This window comes from Thermobia domestica, chromosome 6 (genome assembly GCF_964235325.1).
Source record: "Thermobia domestica chromosome 6, izTheDome1.hap1.1, whole genome shotgun sequence".
NCBI lineage: Eukaryota > Metazoa > Arthropoda > Insecta > Zygentoma > Lepismatidae > Thermobia > Thermobia domestica.
Genome location: NC_137459.1, coordinates 88,149,298 through 88,167,002, shown reverse-complemented (window position 1 = coordinate 88,167,002; position 17,705 = coordinate 88,149,298). Strand labels below are relative to the sequence as shown.

The window sequence follows — 17,705 nt, the reverse complement described above, 5'->3', positions numbered from 1 at the left end:
CGAGCGGTAAAACCAACAAGATGCTTCCACTTCCTACGGAGAGTGAAGTTCTTTCTCCAATCGGAATTCTCACGGCGAATGCAGGAATAGTACTGGAGTCGCAGAACACACACGGAAGGGTGATGGTTCACTCAACTACAGAAGATAAAGAGTTCGGTCCTCAACAGGCGTGACTGGTGTAGTGGTTCACGTAGGAACCAGAGAACGAAAGAGATGTGATAATAATGACTTCGACGAACGGCTTCTTCGGAGGTACTTTCTGAGAGAATATGAGTAGGTGAGGTCGTACTTTGAAAACTTTAGATAGGCGTTTTAAATAACTGGAACGCCGAGTTAGAATAGTATGAGTTTTATTGTAAGTTGCTTTTGTACAGCGCAGAAGAGTTGTTAAGCAATAAGTTGTTATACATCAGAGATAATTTTAGATGACGCACAAGTCTAGTGGCGTATGCGTGAAACTTGAGAGGGGTCAGAATATGACCAATGATAAAAGAGAAACAAGGGCAGTTCAATGAAGAGATTGAATTACGACTGCCTGCAAGTAGTAGTAGTAAACTTACTAGAAACAACGTTCAGCACAGTAACAAAGTTCTTGCTGTATTGCACACACGAAATGAAAACAGAGATGGTCCTTGGTAGGAGAACGGAGATGACGGAGTTCTCCACTAACACAGTGTAATAACACACTCTGGTAATGCACTAAGTTCTTCTCTCTATGACTCTAACAAAGTCAGAGAAGAAACGCAAGTCCGGCGGGCGAAGGACAGAAGCCTGAGCCCGAAGAGTGGGCCGGAGCCCCCGGCGACGAGCACGAAGCTCGTGCCTCGTAGACACACAATGATTTCCCCCTGAGAACAGCTTGTACAGCTATTTTGTATTCAGGGAGTTTATTCACACGTTACGTACGTGGGAGTATAGTAGGGTGGTATCTTCCCAAAAAGGGCGGATACTCGTGTGCAATGAAATTAGTCTTTACGTTTAGATTGGGTATTGATAATCTAAACGACTATTTAGGGTGTTAACTAGAATAGTCACGCATGCGCGTTATTACAAACAGTATAAGGCTTTAGCGTCATCTGGTACATAATATCCAAATTAAAAGTCAAAGGTTAATTTGATATTACAAAGAAAATCAAGCTTTATCCAGATTTTACAGGTTTCTTAATCGTTTCACAATGATACCAAAAATACAAGTGTTCCCAAGACACTTATTTTATACGGTGTCAAAATAGACATATTTAGTATTTTCGAAGTGTCAACTTCGGCGCCAAAATGTTAATTATACGTCTACCATGTTTTTGAGAACATCTGGGCTTAAACAGAGGACAATGAGAGTATTCAGAAAATAACATCAGACTCTCAGATAAGACACAAGGGTTAGATATTCCCTTGCACGTGCAGCGAATCGAAGGTTATAGGTTACCAATTCAGATCTGTTTCTCAAGATGCAAAGAGGGGAGAAAAAGATATGAGTTTCCTCTTACGAGAAAACAGCTAACTTTAAGTATTCGTCTGGCTTAGTTATTCCACAGAAAGAACAAAATATAAAGAGAGAAATTTAACATTGACTAATACCTGCAATAATTACATGGCAATAAAGCAATTAAAAGGTTTTTAAATAGTAATTATGAATTTAATAACAGTAAGAAAAGCAAAAAAATTAGGTCGGCCCGAAGGCGCCTCAGGTCGGCCGCTACAGTCCTCCCGCGTAAAATAAAAAAAATAGACGAGGGAACTGAGGAATATTTTTTTTTTGACTACTTGGGCTTAAATTTTTTTGAAAAAAAAAATATTAAGTGGCAATATTGTTTTTAAACTTTAGAGTTGGCAACACTTTTTAATCTTTAGGATTGGCAACACTGCTTAATACTCATACATAGATATATTCAATTAAAATTTCTTAGTCCTAGTTGGCAACACTTACTAATTCTTTAAGTAAAGTTCATAAAGGTAAAACATTTTTGTTGCTTATACCAGCGAATATTATTTTATACACAATTATAGCTAAATAATCGAAGTACTTAAATCCATAAAGTAAAAACCCATTGAAATAATTATATAGCATTAGGTAACACCATAATAAAATAATATGACACAAAAGTAATTATATCAGTAGTACCGAAGTATTCACTAGAATCCCAAAATAGCTTAAGTATATATATATATATTTTTTTTTATATAAGAAGATATACGATTATCTAAAGGTCTAATACCTAGGTCATACCCAAACAATTAAAAAGTTAAAGAAATGTTTATATATATACCTCTATAACTAGAATTAAATATGAGAACCCAAAATCATTATTAAACTACGTTAATAAACAAAGTTATCATTAGACTACCAATTATTTAGATATAAAATCTCGATTGTGAGTGACTCACAAATTTAAGAAATTACTACATGGCTCTACCAATGGTTATATACGTATAATACAGAGTTCCTAGTTGATACGATTTGTTCCTACATATTTACAAAACTAAGCTTTGTCTATAAAAATATACAAAGACTAACAAGGCCAATACAACCTGATTTCGTATAAATACACTATACCTATTAAAACACTATAGCGAGGGATAACACAAATGACTTCAATTATGTACAGTACACATTTAAAATAATTTTTTTTTTTTACTCAGTTTTTATAGTTATTATTATTATAATACGAGTTCCTATATATACAAAGGATATACCTATATGTAAAGGATATGGATGACCCATACTAAAATAATATAGTTAGATATTAAACTCAAGTAACATGCAATTATGCTTTACAAATCAATTATAACTACAAAGGAAGTATATATAGATAGCAAATATTTACACGCATTTTTTTTTTTTTTACTAATTTGCAATCATTTACGGTAGTTGGAGTCTTAATCTCTCTACACATTCAAGGACTGCACATGTCCTAAACGAAATTTCCACTAGGTATATATATAGAATTACTAAATTTAACAAAAGATTTGAATGACTTCTATATTATTAAAAGTACAAGAATCAACTACCTAAAAATTCTAGAGATTATAAACATTACATAGAATCGCAAGACTACCGTATACAGAGTATAACTACATTAGTTAATGAGGTATTTAATTCATTTTTATTATTATTATTATTATTATTATTATTACTATATGCAAATTTTCTTTTTTTTCTACGTTTTGTTTTCTGATACATTAATTAAAAATTTACACTTTATCACTTACTCCAAAATTGTCAAAACAAACCATTAGTTACACGATAAGAAAGGGAGCCAGTTTGTTTTTATGCTCTTCTAGTCTTTACCAAAATTGGGTTACTGGGACTCCCTGAGGTCGAAGGTTATCCACTACCGGAGGGTAGTTGGGAATTGACGCTCAGATGTTTTCTATTCTTTTTTTTTTTTTGCTACTACACTCCACGCTGAGGTCAGGGTGGTGTGAAGAAAAAGATTTTATACTACAGCCCTGTCTGGTAAGGGTCTGGTTTTTCTTTTAAACAGAGAACGGCCAAAAGAAGAATTTCTATGTTTTCATACAATCTTTCGAATGAAATGAAGGCTGATTTCTTTTAGCGCGAAAGGGATAACTAGAACATATATATATATATATATTTTTTTTAAACACTTTATAACATTCATCCCTTAAACAATTAGAATTCAGTACGGGACAGCGTATGAATGTTTCAAAATGAACCCTTTTTAAATAGCATTTATATGGAACACGACTCAATACCGGGTGTTCATAAACTAAATGGCAATTTTATAGTTACGTCTAAAAAATACCTAAATTACAATATGGCGCAAACGACCAATATACAAGATCAATTATTGTCTAGACTTTCAACATTTTCATTTAACAATATGCCAATTAACGCGTGGTTCAATATTATTGTTTAGTGACTATTGTCACGCAGTTGAACAGACGCTTAACAAAAATCAATCAAATAAATCATCTCAATTTATAGAATGAACTACCACAAATAATTAATCAACGCAGTTGAACAGACGCTTAATAAAAATCAATCAAATAAATCATCTCAATTTATAGAATGAACTACCACAAATAATTAATCAACGCAGTTGAACAGACGCTTAATAAAAATCAATCAAATAAATCGTCTCAATTTATAAAATGAACTGCTACAAATAGTTAATCGATAAGAGAGGTAGAGTTACAATATAGAATTTTAAATCAACATATATTTAATTGTACTCTTTGCACAGAGGTACTTCGCTTTTACGTCATTTTATTAACAAAGGAACCAATATAACTGAAGTACTGACGTTTAGAAATTAACAATGAATTTAAATTATAACTTCAGGCAATTATCTTGTTGCCTTACTATGATAACAACTACCTTTTACAGTAAAATATTAATATCATTCAATTGGTAGATCTTAATTTTTGAACCTGGATATTCACCAAAATTCATATTAATTATAACATATAGAAGATATCAGAATACAATTATCATATGCATTATAACGCATAATATATCAAATACCATTATCATATTTATTATAATGTATATTCACGTTAGAATATTATTAGAATTACAGCTTAAAATGTCTATTCCTGGTAAATACAATAATCAATATATCCAAATGATAAAAATAGAATGTGCCGCAACCTTATAGAAATACAATCAAACGGGAATAGACTATAATTACTTAAATACATTTAAGAACAATTAATACAATTCAACGAGAATTCCTTACAGGAGACATGATGTCGACTCTTAGGTACAAATTAAGTTGGCACTCGGACGGCAGGAGGCAAGAGAGGTATAATAAGGATTACTTTTAGCCTATCATCTAATATTAACTCATATGACCCTGGGACTTACATTTACTGCGCATTTATTCATAACTTTAACTTTGAGGAATTTTAACCGCGTATTTACATTTTAGAGACCTTTTCGAATATCTATACGCACAAAAGAACGATTTATCATTTCAAATAGGAGACAAGAAAGAGTTTATATGCAATTACAAAGTGATCAATAATGCACTTATTTACTAAACAGGGCGGCTGTATTTGACATTTAGGCCCGATAAGAATTTTATTCTAGAAAATAACTCGATTCCTGGACTTGCAAAAGCATTTCTTTTACTCATGATATTATAACATCACTAATTTACGCGGAAGCTAGAAAACATAACAATACTTGATACATTGGACAAGCGAATTTAATTATCTCTTCGGACAACCTTAGATTTTCTTAAGGACTCGTGCTTGGACTCATTAGGGAGCAAGAGTGCTCAAAAGGATTAGGTCTACACAAACGCACCTTTGATTAGATTAGGCACTCGCGAGCAAGAATATTTATGACCATTTAAATACAACATTAGCTTCCATACATATCATTACCATCTCGAAAAGCACATAGTTAAAACTTTAACACCATAGGGTGTCTTTCGAACGAAACACTGGGCTTCCTTCCGAAAGAACCAAACATTCTCTGGTCGTTCGTTAGTAAACTGAACGATAATAAACAGCTGCGGGACCTAGGGGGTCCATAGCGACCTGGGATGTAATAGGAGGGTCCCGTACCTTTAAGGGGGTAAGCCTTCTCAAAGATCCGGCTTAACTTCCTTACAATTACGCGGACGCACCATTATACAATAAGGTCGATATAACAGAGGATCAACATTAGAGATTGCGCGATTCTCAGCTAATACAAGCGATAGAAACAAGCGGCAATTCTCTGAAACGACCAATTTACGCTTTGGGGCTGATAATTGTAGTTAATTATCACGTTTGATGGAATTGGTACAATAAGATCGATTCAACGGAGTATAAACATCAGAGATTGCACGATTCTCAGCTAATACAAGCGATAGAAACAGGTGACAATTCTCTGAACGACCAATGTACGCTTTGGGGCTGATAATTATAGTTAATTATCACGTTTGATGGAATTGGTACTCTTTTTAGGAAAGGGAATTGACACATCCTAACCTAATCTAGACTCCATGAATTACTGCTGGAACAAGGGAGAGGTATGTTCACTGTCTCAATATTTTCCGACAGGGTGTCTCCCAACGATACGTTCCAAAATTAGATAGCTCGCTAAAATTTACAAGATAATTACACAACTCGAGGCATTAGCGCTCGGCAAGGAATAGCAAAATTAATAACAATACTACAGAGCACGGTTTTACGTCCTGAACAAATGAAATTATTAACACAATGACTACGGTCGAATTTATCGTGACCGGAAAGTGATAAATTTATCGATAATTCAACTTCTAACATAATGAATAAGAAAAGATTCATTGATTAATAATGTCTACTAATAAATTATTTAAACGTCTCCTTAATTAATAACAATAGCTAAACACAAACGGAATTGTTAGGATTAATCTTTCTACTACATTAAGTTCACGTATTTCTTCCTTAATAAAACAGCCTTACACTGGCAATTAAAATTTACAAGAGCTTTATTCAAATTACAAAACTTTGATGCCATGGACTTCAAAAAGCAATAACGCATATCCTAATACTTTACGCTCTTATCATTCAATCAAAATACAAGGGACTTTGCGGTCTTAAAATACAGGGTACTATACTTCAGGGGTGTCCCACATTAGTGTTGTCTTTATTCAAACACGACTTAAAATAATAAAATAACGAGTTAGGCTTAATATTACAACAGCTTATTAAGAATGGTCTCTACTTAAAACAAATTACTAACTGAATTTATTGCCCTTTTAAACTTTCAATCTTGGTGTACTTAATTCTCTCATAATTAACAAAAAGCACGTCCATTCATAAACAATAAAATTAAATTGGCCTCCAAGAAGATTTTTAAAATAATTTGAAACTTCAAAATCACAATAATGAATCTCATTATGAACTTTTACTGAGAAACGAAACATATTAAGGCTTTAGTTCGCATAGTTCGTGTAAGGAATCTCTTTAGCACCTAACATAATATTTAATTTACGACTAACGCTGAGAAGCCAGTCGGGGAAAGATCAAGAATTTACCCACAATCAAAGAACTAACAACGCGTGAGTATAAGGACTCACAGAATGAAAATTTCAAAATAAATTTCAAAATTTCAATGATGTTTGTTTTGACTGACTTGTTCATTAATCACACAAGCAGAATTTGAATACTTGGAGTTCCTACACCAGCCTTGCGACTGATGATTCTTGAAATGAATCTCGCGAAAATCCATTGCAAGAATCGAACTCAGAATACGTTGAGAAGCTTTGAATACAGAACGGAATAGCTTTCATCTCGATAGGTGAAGAAGAAAGTATCCGTCCCGCATTTGGCGCCATAAACCTTCTCAAGGTATTGTGTTGATATTTTTCCCTACAGTTTCTTTTTTTTTTTTTTAATACTAACGCATTACACAACCGAGGAACACTAACCAACACACTTCCTTTTTCTCGCTCTTTCTTTTTCTTTTTCTTTTTGTTTTGTTTTGCCCAGCTGGGGAAACTAACAGAGAACAGATGTTTTCTCTCTGTGTTGAAGAAAAAGGAACGAACTATTCTTTTGATATATGGACTGTTTCTTTTTCCTTCCCTCATTGACTTCTCTAGAACAAGCAAAATGATAGTTAAGCTTTCAGGGTAGAAGGGGGCATTTGCCCAACGCAACACATTAACACAAAATATTTACTTTTAGATTTAAATTTCGAGCAACGTAATAGGAAACCTGTCATTTCAATTAACACAATTTAAACATTAAATTATACGTTACTCATCTAGAATATAGATGTGACCCTAAGCAAACAATATAACACAATGAAAGTAATAATATAAATAACTCCTGCTTTGTCATTTACAAACGCAACATAGGATTCTATAATCAATATCAATTAACACATTATTAGATGACGAGCTAATGATCGAATCTCACTGCTGAAACACCAAATTTATGTCGGGGCCGGTGGCAGGAGGCGATCAGAACTTTTGCGGCCACTGGTGAGGGAGTCCCACCACAGGTCACGAACATAAAAAGAGATTATTAGCGACAATATCTCTACCAAAGGTAGCCGAAATCAAGCTAACAGAATAGTTAATAAAGGACCACGAAAGGTCTCAAGAATATCTGACTTAGAGGGTTGCCTGACATTAAAATGTAATGGAGCTGAGCAGTCTATGGGGCTCGGCAATTTATTAGTACGGTAGGGAGGAGGTCCGTCCTGTTCAAACAATGTCCGACTAACCAGGCTGTCGGCAAGGTGAGTTGATAGAGAGAGAGAGAACAGGATGAGTGCCTATGTATGACAATAATTAATTACAAAGTTCAAGCACGAGTTTACGAGATTATAAGGGAGCCTTGATCCATGAATGTCCCGCAGGTAATTGCCAGCACTTTAGGGCAGTGGCGGCTCCAAAGGGGGGTCACTAGTTAACGTGAAGCCCACACAACAACGAGATTAATTAGCACTCCAAAATAATAGACAACTAGGACTCGTGCAAAGAAATAAATATTTGTAGCGGGACGACAACTTAATAATTAGGCACGTATTATACAACAATGAATTTAAAAATAAAGCTAATGCAATGGAGACAGGATTATTAACACACTTAATGGACCTCAAATACATAAAACTTCACAAGACAAGGTCAGGCTTGGCTATACTTAAATAATTCAGCCTAATAACAATTTAATCGATAAAACAATAAAATGGAAGAGATAGTTATCGCTAACAACCTTAGTTGTAGAATCACTTTACACAAACACTGAAATCGGATATTGGGTGCAAAGAAGTAGACGTGATTCTGAGTCGATGCGAGGAATCAAGATGCACAATTAAAATCACTAAAACAATTTAAATCACTCACCTCGCAATTCAACACCTACACAGATGAAAGAGTTCCAAGTGGCCTCTGGAGATATCGTCGAGTCCTATATAAGTCCAGTTGAGCTTAGCGTGGTAACAAGATGTTCGTTGCAACCAAGAATTCCCAGAAGATGTCTGTATTGGTTCGAGCGGTAAAACCAACAAGATGCTTCCACTTCCTACGGAGAGTGAAGTTCTTTCTCCAATCGGAATTCTCACGGCGAATGCAGGAATAGTACTGGAGTCGCAGAACACACACGGAAGGGTGATGGTTCACTCAACTACAGAAGATAAAGAGTTCGGTCCTCAACAGGCGTGACTGGTGTAGTGGTTCACGTAGGAACCAGAGAACGAAAGAGATGTGATAATAATGACTTCGACGAACGGCTTCTTCGGAGGTACTTTCTGAGAGAATATGAGTAGGTGAGGTCGTACTTTGAAAACTTTAGATAGGCGTTTTAAATAACTGGAACGCCGAGTTAGAATAGTATGAGTTTTATTGTAAGTTGCTTTTGTACAGCGCAGAAGAGTTGTTAAGCAATAAGTTGTTATACATCAGAGATAATTTTAGATGACGCACAAGTCTAGTGGCGTATGCGTGAAACTTGAGAGGGGTCAGAATATGACCAATGATAAAAGAGAAACAAGGGCAGTTCAATGAAGAGATTGAATTACGACTGCCTGCAAGTAGTAGTAGTAAACTTACTAGAAACAACGTTCAGCACAGTAACAAAGTTCTTGCTGTATTGCACACACGAAATGAAAACAGAGATGGTCCTTGGTAGGAGAACGGAGATGACGGAGTTCTCCACTAACACAGTGTAATAACACACTCTGGTAATGCACTAAGTTCTTCTCTCTATGACTCTAACAAAGTCAGAGAAGAAACGCAAGTCCGGCGGGCGAAGGACAGAAGCCTGAGCCCGAAGAGTGGGCCGGAGCCCCCGGCGACGAGCACGAAGCTCGTGCCTCGTAGACACACAATGATTTCCCCCTGAGAACAGCTTGTACAGCTATTTTGTATTCAGGGAGTTTATTCACACGTTACGTACGTGGGAGTATAGTAGGGTGGTATCTTCCCAAAAAGGGCGGATACTCGTGTGCAATGAAATTAGTCTTTACGTTTAGATTGGGTATTGATAATCTAAACGACTATTTAGGGTGTTAACTAGAATAGTCACGCATGCGCGTTATTACAAACAGTATAAGGCTTTAGCGTCATCTGGTACATAATATCCAAATTAAAAGTCAAAGGTTAATTTGATATTACAAAGAAAATCAAGCTTTATCCAGATTTTACAGGTTTCTTAATCGTTTCACAATGATACCAAAAATACAAGTGTTCCCAAGACACTTATTTTATACGGTGTCAAAATAGACATATTTAGTATTTTCGAAGTGTCAACTTCGGCGCCAAAATGTTAATTATACGTCTACCATGTTTTTGAGAACATCTGGGCTTAAACAGAGGACAATGAGAGTATTCAGAAAATAACATCAGACTCTCAGATAAGACACAAGGGTTAGATATTCCCTTGCACGTGCAGCGAATCGAAGGTTATAGGTTACCAATTCAGATCTGTTTCTCAAGATGCAAAGAGGGGAGAAAAAGATATGAGTTTCCTCTTACGAGAAAACAGCTAACTTTAAGTATTCGTCTGGCTTAGTTATTCCACAGAAAGAACAAAATATAAAGAGAGAAATTTAACATTGACTAATACCTGCAATAATTACATGGCAATAAAGCAATTAAAAGGTTTTTAAATAGTAATTATGAATTTAATAACAGTAAGAAAAGCAAAAAAATTAGGTCGGCCCGAAGGCGCCTCAGGTCGGCCGCTACAATACCTAATCTACATTGCCGTTTTGTGAAGAAGTTTGAGACAAATAACTGATTTGGTGAAAGAAGAGAATTGAAAAGGCCCACTTCTGGCCCATCCCCCAATTTTTAAAATATTAAATTTTGTTATTATATCTTAATTCTTAATATGTATGAAATTAAATCCCAAAATAAGTTAATATATATATTTAAAAGTTAAAACAGTCTGCATATGATATTACGAAATAAAATATTTATTCTTTGAATTGCAGATGCTAAATGGATTTAGCTTTTAAAAAATGTACTGAACAGCATGAATTATTACATGAATAACTACATATAAAATTTTATCTAAAGTAACATTTTGAAGTCGGCATAAATTTGAACACTAGACCTTAACCCCAGACAGCATACGTGCTGTCTGTAACACCCTAGCAAAGATTTGTACAAACGGCGCATGCGCTCTCGTAGAGGTAAGACGTTATGCACTCGTGACCTCTCATTTCTCTCTGAATTGTTGCTGGTGGCGGACGTGTTGGTTTATATATCTCTCCACTTAACAACAGCATGTTGTTATTTAAAAAAAAAAAAAAAAAAAAAAAAGCATTCATACAGGCAATTGTCAGAGGACGATGTGCGGCGAATGTTGCTTGAAGAGGACGATGACGAGGGAGACGTTAAAATATGTAAAATAAATAATTAAATAAATAAAATAAACGTTACAAATTTCATAAATGTAAAAAATGTGAAGCAAATAAAGTAGTTTCCATACAGTGACTACTGGAAGCCATAGAAAAAAGTAGGCTCCACAAATACCTTTTTGTTTCTTTGGCCCCACGTAGGCCTATATTGTCTAGGGTTAAATACGAGTGTTAGTTTTGGATTAATTTTACTTGACGTCCCTGTTTGTTGCTCGCTTTTGCTGTTTGATTAGCCTCCTACGGCGTTCTAAAGTGCTGACGGATTTTCTTGACTGTTTGCTTAGTTTCCTTATTAAGATGACGCTAAGATGATAAATGACGCAATATGCTTACAGTGTCCAACTACTTTCTTGTCCACCGTGCATTCGCAATATCATTTTATATCAGAAGTAATGTTACCTTGGGTTGTCCTAGTCCAAGTATTATAAATTCTGGAGCTTGTTGTGTCGATGACAAATGTGTAGTCTGATAATCGACTCATCATGACGGTGAATATAAAGGAAATAAAATTCGTCGTCATTAATGTATTCTTTCATATACAATTATGATTACTTGATAAATATCTAACTTAAAAACTGTCTTAACTCTTTGAAAGACAGACGCGGGCGATCTATGTTCGAAGCCGGTCAGCTTTGTCTTTTTTAAGCCAGCCTTTGGATTCAGTAGAAGACCTAAGGCGTGATGATTGAATTCGCAACGCGAAGACTTGTCATATCGGTCGACAAATCTTTGCTCGTTTTGTTAAAATACTTCTGGTAGCCAAGTAAAGATTTAATTTTGTTACTTTTAATAGTATGAAGATCCCTTTCGTTTCTTCTCCATTTCTTGCAACAGTTGCAATTTTTTCTGGAAGTAGTCACCACTAGTTGTTTAATTGCTCGCTAAGCGGAAAGGTTGCAGTAACATCCTCTAGAGACAGGTCTCTACAGACACAAGGAATATCTGTGGATCTGTAGGTGTTGGTGGCTGTAAGTGCGATGAGGTGAGAAGTCTGAAGGTCATTTCCACTTATTGTCCCCTACAATCACCCTCTTCACATCCCCTCGCAATCCCTTTCCATCCTTGTACTGCCATGAAAATTCTTTTCGAAAAAAATAAATACAAAAATAAATTAAAATGAAATATCGAAAACTCGGCTGTATTAATGCTTACCAGCGCCAGTTATTGTGGAATTGATCAAACTCATGCATTAATTTAACAAAGGACGTGGTTTTAATGTGGGTATATTGAAAGATGTCAAAGTCATGCTATTTAGATCGAATCTGAGTGGTTGTACCAAAACGAACTTACAAACCTCTTCTACATAAACAGGCAATTAACTTACGTAAAAATTTCCATGGCACGATCAGCCCAAGATTTCGTAAAATGAATGCAAGTGTAAAAACACCTCCTAAAATACGAAAAAAAAAAAAAAAAAAAACTAAGAAAATACCTTCATAACCAGGAAAAATAAACTAATACTGTTAACACAATATTATAATTATTTAGCCATGAAGTGCATATCCTCCATTTATTAGGACACCTAAAGTATATATATTGAGTGTAACATTGACCAGAAATGGACCTTCTCAATTCTCATTATTTTCTTTGATTCACGAGAAGATCTTCAGTGACTAGTATTTAAATTGGTATAATTGATCCGAAGTGATTGGTAAAAAATGTGCGAGTTCTTTTATGTTTTTGCTGGTGCTGTATATTAATAAATTGATAACAAATATTGATTATCTTTGGTATTTGTTGACCAGTTACAGAAACGTCATCTAAAAAGTTCTTGAAATGTGGTTTTGCATTGTGAAATGTGAAATCCTATGTTATATTCAGTCAACATAATTGAATATTATTGAAGATGGTAAATCATTATACATTTGACTTAAGTGTACAAACGTTGCTGGAAGTGTATCAATTTGCAATATGTAAGGTTAATGAATAATTCTTAATTAATAATTATATCTTAGTTCTACATTACTAAAATCAATCATTTTTCTTTCGTAGACGCTACATGTAGTGCAAGATGACCTCGATGAGAAAATACAATGTAAAGTGCTGGACTGTGACACTATAAGTCAGGTCAAATCTAAAATTTTGGATGCCTTGTATAAAAATACACCATTTTCCTTAAGACCATCCATATATGAAGTAGATTTAGGTAAGACAAATGTATACAACAATCAACATTAGTATTAAATAAATTACTAAAGTTACGTAACTTAATTACACAGTCACACAACTAAGATCATTATTTACTTAGTATTATCCATTTGTTTAGTTTCAGTATGTTTAAATTCTATACAAACATAATTAACAAATAATATCGTAAGTTCCTTAGAAAATCCTGCTCAGGTAGAGAACAAAAGCCACATTTGATGTGTGCCCTGAAAGAGAGAGCTATACCATAAACTATTTAGAAATGAAATGTAGTCATTTCGAGATAGCTTATGAATACTTGATAATAAGTGTGTGAGCTACTTTAATATGGCTTGGTTTGTTACCACTTTCCATGTCCATCGTTCGCAGCTAGATTTTCTTACAAAAGAGGCAAAGCACGAATTATCAAAATTCAATGGAAATAACATTGGTTGCTTGTTCTTGCTGGGCATTCCTCATTTAAATATTCAAATACTTTCAACTTTTCGCCCTGAATTTGACAACACCATCACCTGACGCTGGGTGGCGCTCTACTTGACGCTTCGGAGAAATAATTCTTGTGTTTAATAATTCTTTTTTTTTTTTTTTTCTAATTCTTCTCCTCCATGTTTGATAAAGTAATTAGCGAAAGACCTTATAGTTCATTTCTTTTGTGTTGTGTGGTAATGCTTTTACTATTTTCTTGGAAGTAACTTCTGTGTTCCTGAGTTTCTGTTCGGCATTTCTAGTCTGGGCAGATTGTACAGAAATAAACACCAATATATTAGAAATTCATATAAAATTTCCAGTGTATGAGAACAAAATCTAATCAAACACTTTTATTTAAAAGTACCCCTCTCAAATGAATGACTAAAAATTTGGTAGCCTACCTATGCAGTTAATTGAACTTATTCTTTTATAACTGCCCTACAATTTTATTTTTAGCAAAGTATCACAGAAAACAAGTATCCGCATTAACATTATTAAAGTTAAACCAATAATGACATCTTGTGTAGATAAAGAATGATACCTTTCTCAACCTTTCTTAAACACGTTCCGCGTCTGTGATTATATTCAGTTATCAAACACTTAGTTTTCGCATAATTAATATCTACAGTATGGATCTTAATTTATGAAATATTGCGTTGTCATCAGGAACGAAAATACATGCAAAATTTAAGAAAAATTCGGTTTGCTGAAGTGGGTGAATATTTTAACTCCCTTGTCAGACAGAAATAGCGAATTCAGTAAAATTTACGAAACAAGTATTGAAAGGCTAATCACGTGTCTTAACCTTATCTTTTGAGTATTCTTCAGATGATTTAGAAGTATTCCATCAAAACATGAAAAAGCTTTAAATCAACCTTGATCAACCAATCGTTAATGTACTGTTGCTGTAGCTGCTGTATTAACGTAGAACATTAGCAGTTGGTGATACCCTGCTACGACTCAAAGGAAACGTTACTTCGATTTAATATGAGACGAAAACATACTTCACCTCATATCTTAGCTTGCTTTTGTCTTGGAAGGAAAATTATACAGTGGCCAGCAGGGTATAATGAATACAATCATAAAGTTGTACAATTGAAAGGTTCATGAAATGCATTAACCTTGAAATCAACTTACTTAATAATTGAAATTTCCATAAGAAAAAGTCTCGCTTACCATAGGAATGTACATCTGTATTTTATATATATGAGATTTTCATACATTATCATTTATAAAGGAAAGTGTTTAAATTATTGAAATACATTATTTAGGCACACTTCTTTTGTCTTTCAGAATGGAGGCATGGTAGAGGTGGGCACTTAACTTTACAAGATGAAGACCTAACTACAAAGTCAATTGCTGGTTGGAAGAAGTTGAATACGTTAGCCCACTACGGTGTAAAAGAGTCAGCTGTGATGTCTTTGATACCTCGGCAAAACGACAGCTTTAACGCAAACTGTAAGCAGCCTTGTCAGAATTGTAAGTAGTTATTTATGCTTGTTTGATATTATGCTTTTGTTATACGTATACTAAAGTTATGTCTTCGTATACAACGTTCAAATATCATCAGAAGAGTGAATCCATACATGAGAAAACTTCACACGCAATCAATTTTTAGCATTAAAAATCATATTTACCTGGTTATATTATTTCTCACAAAATATATCTAGGTGTTGTTTTCATCATACTAGTAATCTGACTAGGCTTATAGTAATTAATAAGGTGGAAAAATAAGTTGTCTTTATTTTTGTTTATTTTTAATGCTTAGAAGTATATAATTTAAGAATTTTTAAAAATATGTTTCTTATTTTATGTACTTGATCTATCTTCACATAACTTTCAAAAATATTCTTTGAAAGTCAAGAAGATGATGATGAGAATATTATTCCTTGCAAAATTCTGCTTTAGGCTCAAGCGTACGAGACTTAATAGGAAATTCGACAATAGCATGACTCAATGGGAGTGTACATACACACTTCATCTGAAAAAAAAAAAAAAAAAAAAATGCATTGATGAGAATATACCAAGAAATATCGAACCTTAGCTATATTTTACAATAAAAACTACGGGAAATTCCCACTACCTTTCAGGAATGCCTTTCCGTACGATATTTTGACAAAAAACAAATTACAGTTAACCTCTTTTAACATTCCGCTACCCTTACTAACGCACTTAATTCCTGAGTTATTTGTTTTCAAAAATCTCACTGACAACAGTTTTTGATGCATTTTATTTGCTCGGAAACGATTCATTTTCCTACCGTACCATGATTTTTATTTATTTATTTACTTTTCATTTGACGAGAGAAACACGCTTCAAAAGTTTGTTTCCACATTTTCTTTACACGTTGTATATTTAATCTATATTTATTTAGTTCAATACTTGAAATTACATTGTAAACAATTATAATGACTATTATTTCGATTGTGAATGACAAAGTATCCATTTTTTTAAGTGTTTAGATTGCTAACTATTTTGCATACTAGATGGATTACTTTCTCGAGTATTATGTGGATTATTTTAAAGAAATGTATCAGTCAAATCGCAACGAGCAAACAAGAGCTGTGAAAGATAAAACTTGTGAAAGTCGAACCTTGATTTTTCATCTTTACTTAACATGACTGGTTTTCTTTCTAAAATGACAAGCTTCACGTCTGTCTGTAACTAGACAAGATATGAATTGTGGCAAAGATAAACAAGTCACTGTACAGTTGATACATATATTCCGTATTGAGTTTGAATTTAAAAATGCTAGTCACTATTGTGGCCACAATATTAATGAAAAAAGTTTGCACCTATGTTTGTTAAGCAAAATGTGAAAAACTCGTTGCGAAAATCTTAGTATTAAAGTACGAAGGAAGTAAAATTGAACAGAGAAATATTGAGAACTACCCTCGCATAAACATTACATGTTCAATTTTACATTGACCATATTTTCAATTTTAGTATATATATATGTTTGATCTTGTTTGTTTCAAAAATAATAACTTTTTGAAGAATTAAAAAATATCACTATAAACTTTTCTTGCTTATTCGTAATCAAGTGTAATTATATTGCCAAATAGTTTGCATGTGATTTGTGTGTGTGAACAAGCATACGAAAATTTGTTGGTAAATACAAGTGTAACAATAAATGCTCTTTCTCAGTTAATTTACAGTCGTTTACAATATTCTACTAAGATAAGCATATAGCCCCTGCTTGACATATTTCTTTCGTGAATTATAATTTTAATTTCTTTTGACTTTTTGAAAATCAATTTTTTTAATATTATTTTTTTAAACTTTATTACAGGTACAGGAACATATTTCACAACTACTCTGTCCCCAATTATAGCAGCTAATGGTGATGTGGAATCAGGTTCTAATGTTCGAATGTATCATCTAGTGAAACCAATCGATGATCATCATTATCAAAACAACAAATCAGAACGAACTCATAAAGCCATTCCAGAAATCTTCCTTACTAGGTTACTGTCCACCAAAGGTACGATTCAGAAATTTGTGGATGACTTCTTCAATACAATATTGACAGCAAACGAAGCCCTTCCGCCAGCAGTTAAATGGTTGTTCGACCTGCTCGATGACGCTGCTAAGAAACACAGCATACTCGACCCTGAAGTTGTCCACGCTTGGAAATCCAACAGGTGGGTGACCAGCTTGCGTTCTAATATTTACGGAGAGAAAATACCGTTCCAAATTGTCAGATATTTCGGGAAATAATTTGTTTACCTAATAGCAATACAAAACTGGAGAATGTCAATCAATGAACAAAAAAGTGACC

The 17,705-nt window shown here is 34.0% G+C and overlaps 1 protein-coding gene across 1 annotated transcript in view; it reads left to right on the top strand.

Moving 5' to 3' along the window:
• Nucleotides 1-17,705, top strand: part of PlexB (plexin B) — a 461,345-nt gene that overhangs the window by 432,175 nt on the left and 11,465 nt on the right. Inside the window, 3 exon segments of the mRNA XM_081761825.1 lie at nt 13,304-13,457; nt 15,218-15,403; nt 17,217-17,568. Of these exon segments, the coding sequence (XP_081617951.1) occupies nt 13,304-13,457; nt 15,218-15,403; nt 17,217-17,568 (692 nt within the window).